The sequence below is a fragment of the Peromyscus leucopus genome, chromosome 5, assembly GCF_004664715.2.
Source record: "Peromyscus leucopus breed LL Stock chromosome 5, UCI_PerLeu_2.1, whole genome shotgun sequence".
NCBI classification, from domain to species: Eukaryota; Metazoa; Chordata; class Mammalia; order Rodentia; family Cricetidae; genus Peromyscus; species Peromyscus leucopus.
In genome coordinates, this window is record NC_051067.1 from 107530168 (window position 1) to 107549705 (window position 19538).

The 19538-nt window shown below is 48.0% G+C and overlaps 1 protein-coding gene across 4 annotated transcripts in view; it reads right to left on the minus strand.

Moving 5' to 3' along the window:
• Positions 1 to 8035: 8035 nt before the first annotated feature.
• Positions 8036 to 19538, minus strand: part of Ranbp10 (RAN binding protein 10) — a 61996-nt gene continuing 50493 nt past the window's right edge. For all 4 annotated transcript variants that reach the window (XM_037206230.1, XM_037206231.1, XM_028854261.2 and 1 more), the window contains 8 exons: positions 15662 to 15774; positions 14240 to 14348; positions 13993 to 14141; positions 13609 to 13813; positions 12733 to 12854; positions 12147 to 12292; positions 11740 to 11851; positions 8036 to 11380 (listed from right to left, as the gene is read on the minus strand). In XM_037206230.1, the coding sequence (XP_037062125.1) occupies positions 11250 to 11380; positions 11740 to 11851; positions 12147 to 12292; positions 12733 to 12854; positions 13609 to 13813; positions 13993 to 14141; positions 14240 to 14348; positions 15662 to 15774 (1087 nt within the window). In that variant the 3' untranslated portion in view covers positions 8036 to 11249. The remainder of the gene's footprint in view (positions 11381 to 11739; positions 11852 to 12146; positions 12293 to 12732; positions 12855 to 13608; positions 13814 to 13992; positions 14142 to 14239; positions 14349 to 15661; positions 15775 to 19538) is intronic.

Sequence of the window (19538 nt, forward strand, 5' to 3'; positions counted from 1 at the left end):
TACTCCTGGCTATTCTCAAAAGACAGATTGTCTCCCAACTCCACCAGGCCACCCACCTGAGGGCATCCAAACCTGCTGAGTTACTACATCCTTCAACGAGACAATCTTGTCAAAGACACTGTGTCCACATGTGCAAATGTACACAAATGAATCCCAAAGGAGGGGGGAACATCCTGGGAAGGAACCTGCACTCAAGGAGCACCCCCAGAGAACACTGAGACATCAACTTTACAGAGAGAAAATCCACAGTTCATTGATACAAATATTCGTTAGTTTTCATAGGTACCTTCTCTGGATGAGAAGAAGCCTATCCTATCCCAATGAAGACAGCCTCAGCAGTCACCAAGAAACTCCTCCAAGAGTTAATGCCCAGATTTGGGTTGCCTTTCTCCCAGTCCAACAATGGCCCCAGCCTTCACAGCCATAGTTTCCTTAAATCTGACAAAGGTCCTAAATGTTGATTGAAAATAAATTGTACCTGTAGTTTACAGAGCACAGGACAGGTACAAAGGATAAGCATGACCTTAGAAGAAACTTTAAATACATCCCTGAAGACTGGCAAAAAATAGGTCAAACTCCTACCATTGGCCTTTTTTTTTTTTTTTTTTTTTTCTTGAGGGGGTTGGTTTTTAGAGACAAGGTTTCTGTGTAGCCCTGTCTGTCCTGGAGCTTGCTCTGTAGACGAGACTAGCCTCGAATTCACAGAGATCCGCCTGCCTCTGCCTTCCGAGTGCTGGGATTAAAAGCGTGCACCGCCGCCGCCGCGCTCCATTTGTCCTTCTAAGGACCAGATGCACCCCAGATCAAGAGGGTTTCACCTCATTTAAAATTATATTTGGGAGGTATCCCCCTCTTCTTCCTAAGCTATGTTCATGAGGGAGAAATTACTAACGATTCCCTCCTCAAGTCCTTACAGGCTCTGCAACAAGCCCAAAGGGCTATTCATCAAACAGTGTCAGAGGCTGTGCCCTTATCCATGTCTGAGCCTCTACACAAGTTCTCGTCCAGTAAAGAGACTCCCAGATCCTGAAGCCAATGTGAAAAGGCCCATATCCTATGATTCTCAGCACCTCTAAAGCAATGAAGGTTGCCGAGGGATCCACCATACCTAGCTGAAGGAAGCTACCAAGAACAACAGATGGGTTATCACCAGATCCTCTGACCCATAAGGATAAGATGACAGGGTCCGAAGACTGTAGTAGTCTATTTTGTCTTAATCCCTATGGGAAAGGCCCATAACATCCATAAGCCAAGACCCTGGGGATGAGAATTAAGAAAGATGAAACTGGGGTTGGGGATTTAGCTCAGTGGTAGAGTGTTTGCCTAGCAAGCGCAAGACCCTGGGTTCCATCTTCAGCTCAAAAAGAAAGAAAGATGAAACTGGGAAGCTTATAGCTTAATCTATCCACTAAGACCCAACCTATCTTCCAGGTGGACATCTAGAGGCTACTGGGAAAAGAAGGCTGCAAAGGGGCACGCTTTTGGGGTTGTGGATCCACTATTGAAAAATTGGGCTCTGATTGACCCAAAACTATATCTGCCATGCTGATGGCCTCCCAAACTGCCAAGAGCTGGGTGAATATCAGTGTGCTCAGTGGGGGTTGCAAAACAGATTCCTTCTGAAGGCACAAGTGACCCCTTCATAGTCTTAGAGAGAAAACTGTCACAATCTACCTGTAATTTCACTAGTCTTGAACAATGCAATCTCATATCTATAAAAGTTTGGGCTTACTAGGAAACTGAAGGTCATTATTGGAAAACCAAAAACTGGGGATTCAGGTGGTAGGTGTGTGAATGGTCAGGACCCAGGCAACTTACTTACTAGTCAAGGAAACCTTCACCTAGAGTTATCTGGCCCATTGACCCAAACTGGCCCATCTTGGTACCCCTGGAATACAGCCTTAGGCTGAAAGCTCCAAAATTCCAATTTCCCCAGAAATCCCTTGGTAACTAAGGGGGTAGAAGTCAAAGAGACAACAAAATCCAGCCCCTCAGTATTTGGGATGCTAAAAGGAGTGTATCACTTCCTAAACCATTCTCAACTGGACATGGGTGCCTTAGTCAATGTTCCATTGCTATGAAGAGACACCATGACCATGGCAACTCTTAGAAAACATTTAATTGGGGTTTGCTTACATTTTCAGAGGTCTAGTCCATTATTGTCATGGTAGGGAGCATGGTGACATACAGGCAGACACAGTGCTGATGCTGGAGAGTAGCTGAGAGTTCTATATCTGGGTCCATAGGCAAAAGCAGAGAGAGAGAGACTGGGCCTGGCTTGGGTATTTGAGACCCCAAGCCCACTCGAGTGACACACTTCCTCCTCAAGGCCACACTTCCTAGTTCCTGTCAAGTAGCACTACTTTCTTTTTTTTAATTTAATTTTCTAATTTTTTTTTTTTTCGAGACAGGGTTTCTCTGTGTAGCTTTGCGCCTTTCTGGAACTCACTTGGTAGTCCAGGCTGGCCTCAAACTCACAGAGATCCGCCTGCCTCTGCCTCCCGAGTGCTGGGATTAAAGGCGTGCACCACCACCGCCCGGCTTTAATTTTCTAAATTACACTCATGATATTCATTAATTACACTCATGATATTAATTACATTTGTGGTATTCATTGATTACATTTGCAGTATTCATTCAATAACTATGATATTCATTAATTACATTAATTGTATTGATTTATTACATTCATAATATTATGTCCTGATACTACTGTCTGTTTGTGGAGCTTTTCCATCACACAAAACAGAGATTCTGTACTTAGGAAATCATTGCTCTATATTCCTTTCTTTTTTTTCTTTTTTTCTTTTTTCGAAACAGGGTTTCTCTGTGTAGCTTTGTGCCTTTCCTGGATCTCGCTCTGTAGACCAGGCTGGCCTTGAACTCACAAAGATCCGCCTGCCTCTGCCTCCCAAGTGCTGGGATTAAAGGCGTGCGCCACCACCGCCCGGCACTCTGTATTCCTTTCTTCTCCATTCTTGAGGTAACATCTAATCTTTCTGTCTCTATGAATTTGTATATTCTATATATTTCATGTAATACAATTCTATAGCATTTGCCCTTTTTTGAATATAAAAACATTTTATGTACAACTGCAGGAGAAATAATACACAGATAGCTTGAACATAAAAACAGGTTATAATTCAAAAGTCCAGGTTTACTTGAAACTGGAAAATGTTTTCTCTGTAGAAAATAGTAAAAATGATAACATTTCCCAATAAGCCCTTTTTTAAGCCAAATAATAGCTGAATTATACATACAAATATTGATTAGATTCTGGGATACAGAAGAAGCCTATCTTCATCTGTTCAGAGAGCTATGTTTTACTTAAGTTGTGTAAGTGAGATTCCTATTCATCTTCTCCTCCACTGTTTGATTTATGGCAGACATTTTTCTATAGGCTAATCCATAACCTAAAAAGATTTTAGCCTCCCCTCCTAAAAGTACAGCCAGCATTTTCTTTCATCTGCTTGATACAGTACAAATTCTTATCCTAATAGTGATATGTTTTACTAAATAGCTTGCCCAGTGATTGGGTAAAACCAAAACTTATAAACAGAGTCATCCTAGGTTCCTCTCTGCTAGGTAGTCTCCCTGGATCTGTGGTTTGCAGTCTGATTGTCCTTTGCTTTATATCTAGTATGCACTTATGAGTGAGTACATACCATGTCTGTCCTTCTGAGTCTGGGTTACCTCACTCAGGATGATATTTTCTAGTTCCATCCATTTGCCTGCAAATTTCATGATGTCACTGTTTTTCTCTGCTTAATAGTACTCCATTGTGCATATGTACCACATTTTCTTTTCTTTTTCTTTCTTTTCTTTCTTTCTTTTCTTTTCTTTCTTTTTTTTTTTTTTTTTTTTTTTTTTTTTTTTTTTTTTTTTTTTTTTTTTTGGTTTTTCGAGACAGGGTTTCTCTGTGTAGCTTTGGAACCTGTCCTGGAACTCACTCTGTAGCCCAGGCTGGCCTTGAACTCACAGAGATCTGCCTGCCTCTGCCTCCCAAGTGCTGGGATTAAAGGCATTCACCACCACTGCCCGGCTGTACCACATTTTCTTAATCTATTCTTCAGTTGTCGGGCATCTAGGTTGTTTCCAGGTTCTGGCTATTACGAATAGTGCTGCTATGAACATAATTGACCATGTATGTTTGTGGTATGATTGAGCATTCTTTGGGTGTATGCCCAAGAGTGGTATGGCTGGGTCTTGAGGTAGATTGATTCCCAATTTTCTGAGAAACCGCCATACTGATTTCCACAGTGGTTGTCAAGTTTGCATTCCCACCTACAGTGGAGGAGTGTTCCCCTTGCTCCGCATCCTCTTCAACATAGGCTATCATTAGTGTTTTTTATCATAGCCATTCTGACAGATGTAAGATGGTATCTCAGAGTCGTTTTGTTTTGGTTTTTTTTGTTTGTTTTCAAGACAGGGTTTCTCTGTGTAGCTTTGCGCCTTTCCTGGAACTCACGCTGTAGCCCAGATTGCTTTTGATAAGATTGCCATTTTTACTATGTTAAATCTACCTATCCATGAGCATGGGAGATCTTTCCATTTTCTGATATCTTCTTCAATTTCTTTCTTCAGAGACTTAAAGTTCTTATCAAACAGGTCCTTCACTTGTTTAGTGTTATTCCAAGGTATTTTATATTATTTGTGGTTATTGTAAAGGATGATGTTTCTCTGATTTCTTTTTCAGCCCTTTTTATCATTTGTGTATAGGAGGGCTAACTAACTTTTTTGAGTTGATCTTGTATCCTGCTACTTTACTGAAGGAGTTTATCAGCTGTAGGAGTTCCCTGGTAGAATTTTTGGGGTCACTTATGTATACTATCATATCATCTGCAAATAGTGAAGGTTTGACTTCTTCCTTTCCAATGTCTATCCCTTTGATCTCCTTTTGTTGTCTTATTGCTCTAACTAGAACTTCAAGTACTATGTTGAATAAATATGGGGAGAGTGGACAGCCTTGTCTTGCGCCTGATTTTAGTGGAATCGTAGCACCACATTCTAATGACCAAGCATTCACATATGTGAACCTATTCCTATTATATAGGATTAGGAGCCCTTTCCTATTAAACCAATGCTGGCTATGCCTAGACCCCAGACCCCCATAGTATGCTGGGCTTGGAACTAGTCAAACTAAAAGCTCTCCTTCCAATCCTGACAACTATGAATGGGACCAACCTACGCTCTCACCCTGTGGGACTTCCAAGGAAGGATGCCTGCTCAATGTTACCAAGATACTCCCGGATAGTCCCCCCCCCATGCAAATTCCTGTAGCCAGGTACAGCAGGTTAACCCCAGGAATGGCAGTTGGGTGTATTCTAGGCCCCAGAGACTATCTGGTTTACTTACACTAACAGCTTAATCAAGTGTGCATCTTGTAAATTGTTTACATTGGAGGAAACCCCACTCCTTTGTGTCCGTGTTTGTTATACCACAAGTGTTCATCTATTAAAAAAAAAAAAAAAAAAAAAAAAAAGAGGATAGGATCTACCTTAATCTAGATTCTGGGTTTCCTCTGTGTGGCAAGCTGTCCCCATTCTCACCCCCTCCCCCATTGGTGGGGGCAGGCATCTTGGGATGGGCTGTGCAGCACTTGGTACTTGAGCCCTAATTGTGGGAGATAAAAATTTCAAGGAACTCAGTACCCAAGTACACACAAACCTGCTTTGGTTTTTCGAGACAGGTTCTCCTGTGGGCCAAGCTGGTCTCACAGCTATGTGAGATGGCTGGCCTTTAAGTACGGACCCTCCTGTCTCCACCTCTCCGTTTCTGGGATTGTAATTATGTACCACCACACACCGTGAAGAAAATCGTTTTCTTTTTAGTTGCATACAGGGCCTGGAGGGATGCTTTAGTGGGCCAAGCGCTTGCAGCCACGAAGCTCTGGATGTAGGTCCTCGGTACCCACATATAGTCAGGCGCCAAACACATGAACCATAACCCCAGCACTGGGAGGCAGGAAGGACAGGCTCTCAAGGACTCACTGGCCAGTGTGGCCAGATGGTAAGTTCTGAGTTTAGAGAAAGACCCTGTCTCAAAAAAATGAAGGTGGAGGAAGTACGTCTCTGGCTCAGCAGTTAAGAGCAGGCACTGTGCTTGCATAGGACTGGAGTTCAGTTCCCAGCACCCACACTGGGTACTTGAAACTGCCTTTAACACCAGCTTTCGGGGACCCAATGCCCTCTCTGGACTCCCCAGGCACCACACGGGGTATGTGCATGTACCCCCACCTCATATACATAGTTAAAAATAGTAAAGAAGAGCTGGGTGGTGGTGGCGCATGCCTTTAATCTCAGCACTATGGAGGCAGAGGTAGGCAGATCTCTGTGTCTCTGTGAGTTAGAGGCCAACCTCGTCTACAGAGCTAGTTTTAGGACAGCCAGGGCTACATAGAGAAACCCTGTCTCGAAAAGCCAAAAATGAAAAAAAAAAGTGGAGTGAAATTGAGGAAGACACCCAACATTCTCTGGCCTCCATACATGCATACAAGGGGAAGTGCACCTACACACATACACACCACACACAAATTTTAAAAAAGTGTATCTAAGCCGGGTATGGTGGCACACACCTTTAATCCCAGCGCTCAGGAAGCAGAGGCAGGTGGATCTCTGAGTTCATGGCTAGCCTGGTCTATAGAGTGAGTTCCAGGACAGCCAGGGCTGCACAGAGAAACTCTGTCTCGAGGGGGAAAAAGTACATCTACATATAAACAGGATGTGTGTAGATCATATTATATACCATTTTAGATGAGGGATTTGAACACCAGAGGAATTTGAAATGTGGAAAAGAAAGCAGTCTCTTGGAATCCATTCCCTGTCAATACTGAGTATAGCTATACCCCCTTCCCCCCCCCTTTTCAGATTTATTTTTATTAAAATTATGTGTCAGTTTATATCTGAATGTGGGTATGTGCCTGAGTGCGGTGCCCTGGGAGGCCAGAGGTGTCAGATCCTCCTGGAGCTGGAGTTACAGGTGGCTGGTTAGCCACCTGATGTGGGTGATGAGAACTGAACTCAGGTTCTCTGAACACCACCAAATGCTCTCTCAACCACTGAACCCCACACTTTTTTTTGTTTTTTTGACACAAGAGCTCACTGTGTAGTCCTGGCCTGACTGGCCTTGAATTCAGAGATCTGCTTGCCTCTGCCTCTTGGTGCTCGGACTAAAGATATACACTATCACACCCAACCACCATACTACATTTTTAAATTTTTTTTTTTTGAGATAGGGTTTTTCTGTGTAGCCCTGGCTGTCCTGGAACTCACTTTGCAGACCAGGCTGGCCTCGAACTCAGAGATCTGTCTGCTTCTGCCTCCCAAGTGCTGGGATTAAAGAAAATGCCACCACACCCAGCTTCAATTAAATATTTAATCCATTATCCCTTTCCCTTTCTCCCTCCAATCCTTTCCATGCACCCACTTGATCTCTTGATTTCATGTTCTTTTGTTTGTTTTCGAGACAGGGTTTCTCTGTGTAGTTTTGATGCCTGTCCTGAAACTTGCTCTGTAGCCCAGGCTGGCCTTGAACTCACAGAGATCCGCCTGCCTCTGCCTCTCGAGTGCTGGGATCAAAGGCGTGCACTACCACTGCTGCCAGCGCCAGGCTCATGGCCTCTATTAATTATTGGTGTGTGTGTGTGTGTGTGTGTGTGTGTGTGTGCGTGTGTGTGTGTGTGTGTGTGTGTGTGTGTGTGTGTGTGTGTGTGTGCGCGCGCGCGCGCGCAAATCCAATCCATTCAGTCCATATCATGTTACTTCTGTGTATGATTCTGATCAGGGCTGATCACTTGGTACTGGATGACCAATGTGGAGGGGCCTCTCCTGTGGAGGAAAAAGGACAGCGTAGCCCACCCTTCTGAAGTTAGATCTGTTGTTTTCCTTGTCTAGATGAAAGCTGTTTGAAGAGAGAACCAGCTAAAGCCCCTGTCATTTCTGGAGTCCTGCAAAGATGAAGTCTCAAGTCCTTGAGGAGGCACTAAGAGGTAGGGGCCACCAACCCTAGTGAGACCAAACAAATGAGACACAATTGCTCATGGATGTGTATTTTAATAAAAATAATTCTGTCAAAATACAACAGGAATTTTTTCATCTCAAGTACAATTTAATAGGATGTTTGTGTTAGAATTCTGTCACCCTCTCTCTCACACCACAAGTTGCATGCTAACGCCGAGTATCAGCTTGCAAGGACAAAGGCAGAACCAGTGTGCACAATGTGGAGGATGCCTGTTTCAGCTGTAGTTGATGACGGAGGGAACCTATGCGAAGAGGGGGCACTGGGGACAGCCAGAAGCCACCATCTGGCCACAGGTCCAAACGCCTGCGTTGGTGGTGAAATGGGGCCCTGCTGTCCAGCTGCCAAGTGACGTGCATACCTGAGTTGTGAGCCACCAAAGGGACGCTCGGCCCCAACAGTCCTCTGCCTCATCTTTTTGTGCTTAAGGGCTGGGAAGATGCCGGGTAGCCAGGCAGTCCTTACTTCCCTAGCTTGTGAGATCCTTGTTCTGCCAGCCTACACTCAGCCACAGACCCACGAGGAAGGGTGGGGGTGAGGTTTTGACTCTGAGTGGTCTGCCAACTTGGTCCTTGCTCTGCAAGGAGCTACCATCTGGTGCCACAGAGGGAAGGTGAGCAGGGATGCTGCTCCCCAAGGGCTGGACAACCCAACACAGTCAGGTCCTCCTCCTGCCCACAAGGGTCAGGTCCAGCCCTTTACTAAGCTGCATCCAAGAACTATTCCCCACTCCGAGCTCCTGGAAACAGGCCAATAGGAATGGGGGTACATACGGGGCTCCTCTGGCAGCAGGACTGGACTAACAACTGGCTCCAGCAGCTTGATTTTGGCCCTCCCCACGGCTTGTGGGGCAAAGGCTTATGTCCCCAAAGTGAGCTGTCCGACTAGGACAGAGAACCCCTCTGGAGAGGAACAGAGTAAACAACTTGGACTCAGCTGAAACAGTGAGATAAGGCACAGAAAATGGGGAGGTGGCCGTGGGTACTGAGTGCGAGCCAGGTAGACACACAACCCCATGCAGCACACAGCAGTCCCGAGCCCTCCAAGGCCCTCTCAGCCGCTCCACAACCCAAGTCTAAGCACCCATGCCCACCCTCATCACACTCCTAACGGTACCTGCCCGCTGCTCAGGCACTGCTCAAGTCGTGCCAACTTGACCCTCACAAAGCTCATTGCCATTCTGCTTTAGGTCTAGACAGGACTGTTGAACCCACAGGAACAGTTAGTCCTGGCTCTGCCACTATTTGCTGTGTGGCTTTGGCCAAGTCACTTAATCTCCTGGGCCTGTTTCTTTAACTGGCAACGGAGGGGACTGGTGGAGACGTTTTCTAAACTCCACCGCTCTGCAAATGCCACCGGTTTTCATATCCAAATGTTAGGCCAACCATTGTAACAGCCTGATATTTCCAACCTGAGTTTGGAGCTTGGGTGTTCTAGCCTTGGACAGGATGAGATTTCCTTTACACAGGACAAAACCTCCTGACAAGCTGCTAACCAAGGCCCTGCCAGGAACCAAGAAAATGTAGTAGCCTGTAGGATTAGCCCCCAGAGCAAAATTTTGGAAGATTTCAGTCAGGGCCCTGGCCCCTCACTGACAGCTGGTCTAACTTATTTTTGTCCAGCTGTGGGCCTGGTGTGGCCTAGTAGGCACAGAACATCTTGAGCTCTACCACTGATTTCTGTGTCCACCAGCAGAATATGAGCTCACCCAGCCCAGATGCCGATGGGGACTGGAAGGCCACTTGTGGCTTTGCCACAGTTGGACCTACTCTTTGCAGAGGCTGCCTGGGCTTTTCACTCACCCTGTGAAGCAGGTAAGGAGATCCTGGCCCCTCCAGGTCTCCTCTCCATAGACCCTCCTCTTCCTCGGCAGACAGTCCCCTCCACAGATGGCCCACCCACATCCTGGCAGCATCTCAGCCCTGTGGTGGTAGGATGTGTTGTTGTCCCACCAGCTGGGAGGACATTTGTAAGGCCCATGGAGTCTCCTCTTCCTAAGAGTCGCTGGGGCCAAGCTGTAGGGAGCAGCCTCCCACAGCTGCAGGGAAATCTGGACCAGGAAGCCAAGGGTTCCACCCACTCTGGACCAACGGTCCGAGACTCAGCCTCCACGAGGTACCAACTTCTCCACAGGAAGCATCAATCCCATCAGAGTTGGGCAGTGATGGCGAAGACCCAGGCAGGAAGAAAGCGGCCAGCCTGTCCTTAGGGTCTCTGTCCTGGGAATGGAGTCTTCCTCTTGGCAGCCTGGCATACAGCAGCTCTTGGGTTGAAGGCAGGTAGTTTCCAGGCATCCAACTGAGAGTAATGAATTATTTGGCCATCTTAACAAGGGAAGGCAGGGCATTGAGATGGGAGAGAGGGGCAAGGCAGGCAGTGAGAGGCAGGGTAGAGTGGTAGACAGCGTGCTGGCTACGGACCCTGTGTTCCCTCGCTTTGCTGTGCGCCCCGGGCCACCTCACTTCCCTGAATCCATCCCCGGACCTGCAGTTGTGTGGTTTGTCTACCTATAAGGGGCCTCGAGACCCCGACCTCCTGGGATGCTGCAAAGTAGCTCAGCCTGACCTTGCCCACCAAGCAGCCTCAGCTGGACCTGTGGCTCAATAAAAGGGGAGCCTAAAATAAACAAATCACTTGACTGAAGTGACAAGAGATGATTCTTTTTTAATGAGTTGGACTCAAATAAAAACACATGGTGTCTGGACAGCCTCACCCAAGAGGTGCTGGACCACTAGTGCTACGATAAATACTGTGTCTTTTTTAATATATATATATTTATATATATATATATATATAATCTCATTTGTTTGTTTGTTTTTTACTTATGAAAATAATAAGCTATCATCAACCTGGATAGGCTTCATTACTAAGTCAGCAGAAACCAGCTCAGCACAAACTCTCCCGAGATAAACACTGGTGGCTCAGTCAGGAGGAAGAAAAAGATTAAAAACCCAACCTTTCCTCAAAACAAAATCTCCTTTAAAGGAGAAGCCGCTACATGAGTAACCAGCCAATACTGTGTCACAGGCCGCTGCACGTGGAAGGGAGAAGGAGAAGGAGAGGACAAGGAAAAGAAGGAGGGAGGGATGGAGAGAGGGAGGACCGGCAGGTAGGAGGAGTGGGACTGACTCTGCCCATGGCTTCCAGGTCTCTGTACCAGGTGCCTGTGGAGGGCAGGGTTGCTCCAGCCCTAGGCTGAAGGGCGGCCAGCCAGAGCCAGCCAGGAAGGTCAGCTAGTGCAAGTAGTCATCGACTCTGGCAAAAGAGCAAGATCCCAGGCCTGCTCGGGCCATGAGCCGCAGACATTCAGATGCCTGGCCCAGGGCAAGCATCAGAGGCGGCTGCTTTGGCAGGTTCTGAGACTCTGTGGAGAAGATTGTAAGACATGGTCAATGCCTAGTCAAGGACTTGGGCGCAGGTCAAAGTTCCCTAGAGGTTAGAGGTATGGACAGAACTCTTGGAACAGTGTTTATTGTCTGAGTGTTCTAGCCACCGGCCATGGCCCTGTATTCATGATAGGAATCTGAGGACCTTGGCCTTCTCTAGAGCAAGTAAGTTGGCCTGGCCCATGGCCATGAACTAGCGGCCAACTCAGTTGGGCAGAGGGAGTTAGGGTCAGGTTCCCTATGAAGGCCTATGCCCATCTTGATGCTATTTCTAGGAAGAGGGAAGGTGGCCACCCACACTCACGGGTTAACTTTTGCTTTCATTAGATGCACTCACCTAAAATGGCGCTGTTGAGAGCAGCACACACAGGCTCCCTCTGGATGGGGTCAAGCTGATGGCCAACTGGGCAGCTCCAGGGGTCTGAATATGCTAGTAGGCTAAAGGCATCCTAAGGGACAGAGCATCCATGAGAGGAATGTAGCACTCGACATATTCCCATGGCTCCAGAGGAGGTCAGAAGACTGCATGGGGCCCAGGGAGAGCTCAATATACCTGGACTAGAGAGTCAGGCAAAGATACACCCTCTTTAGATCTTGGAATGGGGGGAACACCCTACACACCCCAAATTTTACAGCAGACATAACTAGAGCCCATTCTGGCCTATTACCGCTGCCCCTAGATGTTCCCAGAGCCTCGGCACAAATGGGAAAGTGCTCTGTGTGAGGACCTGGCTTATCCTTTACCTGCAGCATCTCCGTGTGGGCCAAATTCTTGCCGTACTCTCGGCCCAGCTGCTCACTCAATGCTTGCAGCTCCCGGCCGAACAGGATGATCCTTTCTGTGGCAGCCTGGTTGCCCCCGCAGAGCTGCCGCCGTGGATGCCCATCGTCTGCACCCAGAGATCAGCAGAAAACACATTAGAGGGCGGAGAGGGAAGAAGAGGAAGGACCCCGGGAAGCTACAGCTTCTGCCAAAGGCAGGCAAGGGCTCGGAGAGCCAGCAGGTGGAGCAGCTCTGTCCAGCTGGCACACACAGACCAGCGGTGGGGCAAGGCTTGGAAACCTCCCCTTCCCACCCTGCATGGAGCTGATCAGGGCACATTCTCAAACTCCCTGTGGCCTTTGAAGGGTCTTGGCAGCAGACATGGCCCTTCCTTCACACTGGAAGCCACCTCAAGGACGCATCCAGGAATGACTAAGAAAGTAGCTGACTCAGTCCAGCTGCCAGAGCCTGCCATCTTAGCCCTCTGAAGAGGAAGTGGGCATTAGGACTGTATGTGGCCCTCTCAAGGAACACAGGGGCTGGGTCATACTAAGGAACAGTACCTACCCATGCTGGACTCATCTGTCTGCAGGTCTTCATGCTTGTAGGCACCGTTGACGATGCGCGTGGATATGCTTTCCAACACACCATTGGGGTAGTGTTCCGCCTCCATCTCCATCTCACTGTCACTGCAGAGAAGAGTGGAGATGAGTCGGGCCTCTGTCCAGGCTTTGCTTACCATCGCTTCAGGTAAACCGAAGGAGTTTACCTGAGGGACCATAATGGGTCCTACAATGGCATCAAACTGAAGGACTGCAGGAGCATGAGAGGAGAGATAACCCAGGCCTTCTAGGCTCCAGATCTCAGCCTCACCATAGTCATCTCTAGGTGCTTGTTAAGGATTCCTATTCTTGTCCCAAAGCTGCCCGTGACTCCTCTCAGGAGCTCTCTTCTGAGTTGACACACCTCTTCAATATTTCCTTCTCTTCCCTACCAACTGAACTGATTGGGTATCTCTGAGGCCTTGGCAGGGACCCAAACTAAGGTCAGCATTTAGGCATGCCCAGGACCTGCTGAAAGCCATTTGGAGCTGCAGCCTACAGCCCAGGCCACATGGCTATCCATGAGCCTGACTTCATAAAAAACTCCTGAACTGTAGACCCGAGGGGTTCTAACAGGCCCAGCCTCCTTGGAGAAGGAGTCCCTGTGTAGGCCGCCATGTTCTTAAGTCTGGCAGGGTCAAGGGAACTGACCGCTATGTCTTGAATAGGGACAAAAGCCAGAACCAGTGTTTGGCCTGACCTTTCAAGAGGCTGCAGTCCAGACAAGACCTACGACAGACGCGAGGGTAAAGGGCAGCAGGCAGCATTTCAAAGGAGACTGCCCAGTGGTGGGTCCAGTGGGCACAGGACAGAAGTGGAGAGAGAGGAGCAAGACAGGCACCTGGTCTCCTGGTTACTGGTACTGCTGTGGGGCTGGGACTTGGTGGAGTCTGTTGAGTTGGACTCGGAGTAATTGATGGAGGACGGGGAAGAGGAGGACGAGGAGGACGAGGACGAGGAGGAGGAGCTGGGTGCGGGGTATTTACTGTGGTTCTGTTTGTTCTTGGTGGAGGCAACGCCATTGCTGCAGCTGGGACTGTCTGCTCCTAGAAGCCGGTGGGTCAGAGAAGGCGGGTCACAAGTGGGCCCTCAGGATTGCCGGAGTGGCCTTTTCCCTCCCACCCAACCCAGCAGTCGGTCCTAAGTCCACCACAAGGAAAGGTAGGTGGGGTGGCCATTCTTCTCCACACCAGCTCATCCCAGAGAACTCTGAAGAAGGGCTGACCTGTGTTGTGCATGTGGGAACTACCAGGGCCGTGCCGGGGGCTGAGGCTGGGGGAGCCAGGGTAGCTGTCCTGGGACTTGGGGCTTCGGGAGGTCAGGCTGCGGACCTCACTGTCAGTGCCGTTCACCATCTCCACAAACTGTCGACACCTGTGAAGGGACACCAGCACTGACGCTCTGGCCTGGCCCAGGCTGTGGACTCCTGTGCAAGCCGAGGGCCAGGCTCTGGAACTGCAACCCTGACTTACTTGAGCATAAAGAGTAGGTTGGGGTTGTGCTCCAGCAGCCCGGGGTAGAAGCGTTGGGTTGTTTCAATAGCTTCACCCACCCGGCCTTCCAACACCAGCTTCTGGATTTCTGTAGAGAAGAGCACGGCTGTGAGTAAGGGCTGAGATCCCCTCCACATCCCTGGCCTGAAGTCAGGTGGGCTGGCTCTTGGCATGCTGCTAGCTGGAGAAGCTCACAAAAAAGGCTGGGAGAACTTGGTTGCTCAGGACTACAGCAGACGCTGCTTTGGGTCAGCTGTCATGGAGTCTTCAAAAATATGAGGGGAGAACAAGAACTCACAGCCTAGGGGTAGTGAAGTTCTGGAAGTCCGCTCCTGCAGGGCACAAGAAGCCAGGGAGCTAGCTAGTGAGGAGAACCCTGGCTGTGCGATCGCGATCTCGGGCTAAGGTCCACATCTTGACAATGTGTAGATGCTGCAGTGTGCTCCGCACTGGGAGAAGAGGTAGTCTACCTCACACTGGCGTCTCTGATGACGGCACTTCTCTGGCCAGCAGCATCTTGCTGCTCCCTTCCCACTCTTGCCCTAGGACCTGATGCATCTTGCTGTGAATGACTTCTGGGTCTGAAGCTCTCTCATTTGTAGACTCCACCTCTAGGATAGGACACCTTTCCATCTGTCTGGTTGAGCACAACTTCTCTAGAGGACCCAGACCCAGAACCAGGCACGGAGAGGATGGGCTCAGACAAAGGTGGGCACTCACAGGCACATTCATAAAAATATATCCACTCACCCACATTCTCCTCTCCTTCTATCTTATACTCTGTGGGTTCTGTTCTCTATCCTATCCCTCCTTCCAGGAAAGGGTTCCAAACATACAGAATACCAGGAGAGCTGCCTTTGGTCAAGAAAGAATAGGGTGTCTGCAAAGGGTAGGACCAGATGTAGGGAGCAGGGAGATAGTATGACAACAGCCAGAGAGCATCAGCTTCACCCTGTCTGAGCACCGAGTCCTCTCTCTGGCCAAGAACGGGCAGAACGATTAAACTTGAGTAAGCGATGGAAAAGACAAGGTGGTGTGTAGTAAAACGCAAACATTCCTTTTGGAAGATCACGAATAGGAGGCTAAGTAGAACCCAGGATTCAGGGGGCAGGGAGAGGAAACTAACATGGAGGAACAGAGTTCTGTCATGCCAGGACCAGGCCTGTACCTGACTTTCAAGTGTGTTACGTTAGGGACGCTGCTCTGAGACCTTCTGGGGCCACTGGCTGCCCTTGTGGCAGTTGTATCTTGAATGGAGGACAGGAGCAAGCACTGGAACATGCAAACTGGTCTCCAGGATGCCAAGGACAGGGTTGGACTAGACTTTTGACAGGCTAACAGAAGTAAGCGACAGATTTGGGGGCAGGTAAGGAGCCATAGGGAGAGAAAAATTAACCTTACTTTGTCTGTTCTTTATGGATGCCTGTTCTTCCTGAATCGTGGTTTCAGTCATTCGGGCAAAAGCTGTGGCTGTGGCACAATACCCATGATGCACCAGGTAAGACGAGACCATGCTAGAAAAAAAAAAAGAGCTCAAGGTAACACTCAAGAACCACATTTCCCATAGAGCACTGAAGGGGGACGAACTACATACACCTGAGGACTCCCCTAAATATACCTTGAAGGTGTGACCTGGAAGTGGATGAAGAAAGTGAAAACTTCCCTCGAGTACTCATTCTGTTGGTAGGAGAGGGACTGTCACCTCTGTGCTCACAGGTCACAGGAGTGGCTACGGTTCTCTGAGATCTGTTGCCCTCAATCTCACAGAAATGCTGCCTTCTAGTAGACTGCAGCAAGTCCAGATCTGGTCAATGAGTTTACCTCAGGCCTGCCTAAAATGGCAACTGTGTGGCAGTTGCCAGGACACAGAGGTTGCCCGGCACACCCACACTTGACAGAAGTACTAAACTTAAGCAAATAGTGAGAAAGGCAGCGTGGTACTCCGGGGCTGCCTGTTCTAGGCAGAAGTATCCTTGTCCCCAGTGAGCCTGCCAGCTGGCAGCACTGGCTCTCAAGCAGCAGTTCTCAACCCCTCTGGGGTCCACACATCAGATATCCTGCATATGGGATATTTACATTGGGATTCATAACAGTAGCACATCTGTAGTTATAAAGTAGCAACATGAGGAATTGTATTTAAGGGTCGCAACATTAGGAAATTTGAGAGCCACTGCTCTAGAGTAATAGGAGATTAATCTATGGTCCAAATTAACTCCATGACATACCATGTATCAAGTGCCCAAGAATTCATGATATCAGGCTTATTTTGCTGGGAACAAACAGGCACGGCATGGCCAATAGGAGCACAATCTTTGTGGAAGGGCATAATGTACAACGATTTAACCCCATCTAAAGCTGGCTGAGCAGTGCTATATGTATGCATATGTGTACATGTACAAAGATGAGCTCTTATGACTCATGTGGATGGGAGATGTATGGGAAATGTTCTGAGGCTGTGTGCAACTTTGGCTGTTTGTCTTCTTATGTTTTAAGTGACAAATAAGAATACAAACAGCCAGGCAGTAGTGGCACATGCCTTTAATCCCAGCACCAGGGAGGCAGAGCCTGGTGGATCTCTGTGAGTTCGAGGCCAGCCTGGTCTACAGAGCGAGATCCAGGTCAGGCACCAAAATAAAACAGAGAAACCCTATCACGGAGGAAAAAAAAAGGTAATACAAACAAAATGCTTGGCATTTGATCATAAACAGAAGAACAATGTATTTTGAAAAAAAAAACATGGTTCAGATGAGCCCACATGAACAGCAGATACCTCTAAAATGTACTTTCGCTGGGCGGTGGTGGTGGCGCACGCCTTTAATCCCAGCACTCGGGAGGCAGAGCCAGGTGGATCTCTGTGAGCTCAAGGCCAGCCTGGGCTACCAAGTGAGTTCCAGGAAAGGCGCAAAGCTACACAGAGAAACCCTGTCTCGAAAAACCAAAAAAAAAGTACTTTCTTGGGGCTGGAGAGACGGCTCAGTGGTTTAAGAGCACTGACTGCTCTTGCAGAGTACCTGGGTTTGGTTCCCAGCGCTCACATAGTGGCTCAGAATCATCTGTAACTCCAGGTCAAGGGGATCAAATGCCCTCTGCTGGTCTCCACAAGTACCAGACACACACACAAAACGCACATAATACAACTGCAGGCAAAGCACTAATTCATAGAAAATAAAAATCAGTAAATAAAATATAGCTTCTTTGACTTAAGAATACTGTTTAGCCGGTCAGTGGTGGTGCACGCCTTTAATCCCAGCACTCAGGAGGCAGAAGCAGGTGGATCTCTGAGTTCGAGGTCAACCTGGTCTACAGAGTGAGTTCTGAGACAGGCAGGGCTACACAGAGAAACCTTGTCTTGAAAAAACAAAACAAAAAACACTGCTCTAGAGGACACTAAGGAAGTAATTTTAAGCACTTATTTTATTTTTATTATTATTATTATTATTGTATGTATTTGAGTGTTTGCCTTCATGTATGCATATGTACTGTGTGTATGCCTGGTACCTGATTAATACAGAAGAGTATCAAATCCTGTGGAACTAGAGTTACAAATGGTTGTGAGCTGTATGTGGATTCTGGGAACCGAACACAGTTCTCTACAAGAGCAGCAAGTACTCTTAACCTCTTAGCCATCTCTCTAGCCCTGTATATATGTAAATTTCTTTATTATGAAAGGGTTACTTATCCCAGCAAAAGAAACAGGGGCTGGGGATTCAGGTCAGCAGTACTTGGCTGCCTAGCATGTATGAGGACCTGGGTTCTACTGCGGTCACAGAGGGAGGAGGGAAGGGGAGAATAATAATACCTGAGTCTCACCAGGGGAAGCCAGTCAGACATGAAGCTGTGACAAATCTATCTCTAACATAACCTAGCCACTTCCAATTTTATAAAATAAAGCTATGTGAATAACAGAACACAAGTTATACGCAGGTCTTGGCAAATGCTGCATAGGACACATACAGGCACCATGGATACATACACATAAACAAAACATCCATGTGCTGTGCCCGACCCTGAAAGTAACTCCACCTCTTCTCCTGCCCAACCAGCAAGTATATTGTGGAGAATGGTTTTGCTCTGGCCTTTAAGGAAGCACTTCTCAGCTGCTGGGCTGGAAACCAGAGATAGTTATGCTGTTATTCCCAGGTCTGGCTACCTGTATCTCAGCCCTTCCTTGAGTCTACCTTAGTCAATCCCTCAAGAAAAGAAGGCTGAATACTGGGGATGTGGCTCTGTGATAGTGCTTTCCTAGCATACACAAAGCTCTCAGTTCAATTTCCAGTAACACAAGAGAAAGAGAACTAAGGAGAAAGGCCAGGGTGAGGGTTTGGGGAGGTGGGGGTTAGAGACCAACTGAGACTGGATGAGAACCCACTTCTATCCCTGGCCCCCTGGTGCCTTTGCAGAACAATGATCAAGGTTAGCAGAAGCCAAGCCCTTCCCTACCCTTGGGAGCCAAGCTCACATCCACCTCCTAACAGGTGGATGAGTAATGGTCACTGCTTTACCCAGGTATGCAGTTGGCTAGGGAAATAAAGACCCAAACTTGGGCCCCTGTTAGATCTCAGCAACACTGGCTTCCAAGACAATTCAGACATTAACTAGCCAAGGCTGATCCTAAGGAAGACTTCCTGATACCGCTCTGCCACGGACACAGGGATACTTAGCTGGATGCTGACCCTGGGAAGTGATCTCAAGCCAAAGTATGGCAATATAGATTTTATTTTTATTTATTTATTTATTTATTTATTTTGGTTTTTCGAGACAGGGTTTCTCTGCGTAGCTTTGCGCCTTTCCTGGAGCTCACTTGGTAGCCCAGGCAGGCCTCGAACTCACAGAGATCCGCCTGGCTCTGCCTCCCGAGTGCTGGGATTAAAGGCGTGCGCCACCACCGCCCGGCTAGATTTTATTTTTAATGGTTTTTTTTTGAGACAGGGCTTCTCTATGTAATCCTGGCTATCCTGGAACTTGCTCTGTAGCCCAGGCTGGCCTCAAACTGAGAAATCTGCTTGCCTCTGCCTCCCGACTGCTGAGACTAAAGGCGTGCACCACCACACCTGCCCTGTGCTGGTGATCTTACACACAGGAGCCTTGTGAGCTGCCTGAGGGGAAGGTTTGTTTTTTTAACCTGTTATTTTTAATTGTATGTATGTCTTCAGTGTATGTGTGGGTTTGTGTGACTGAGAGGCTGGAGATGTCAGATCTCCTGGAGCTGGAGTTACAAGTGGTTGGGAGGCCCCTGACACGGGTGCTGGGCACTGAACTCAGGTCTTCTACAAGAGTA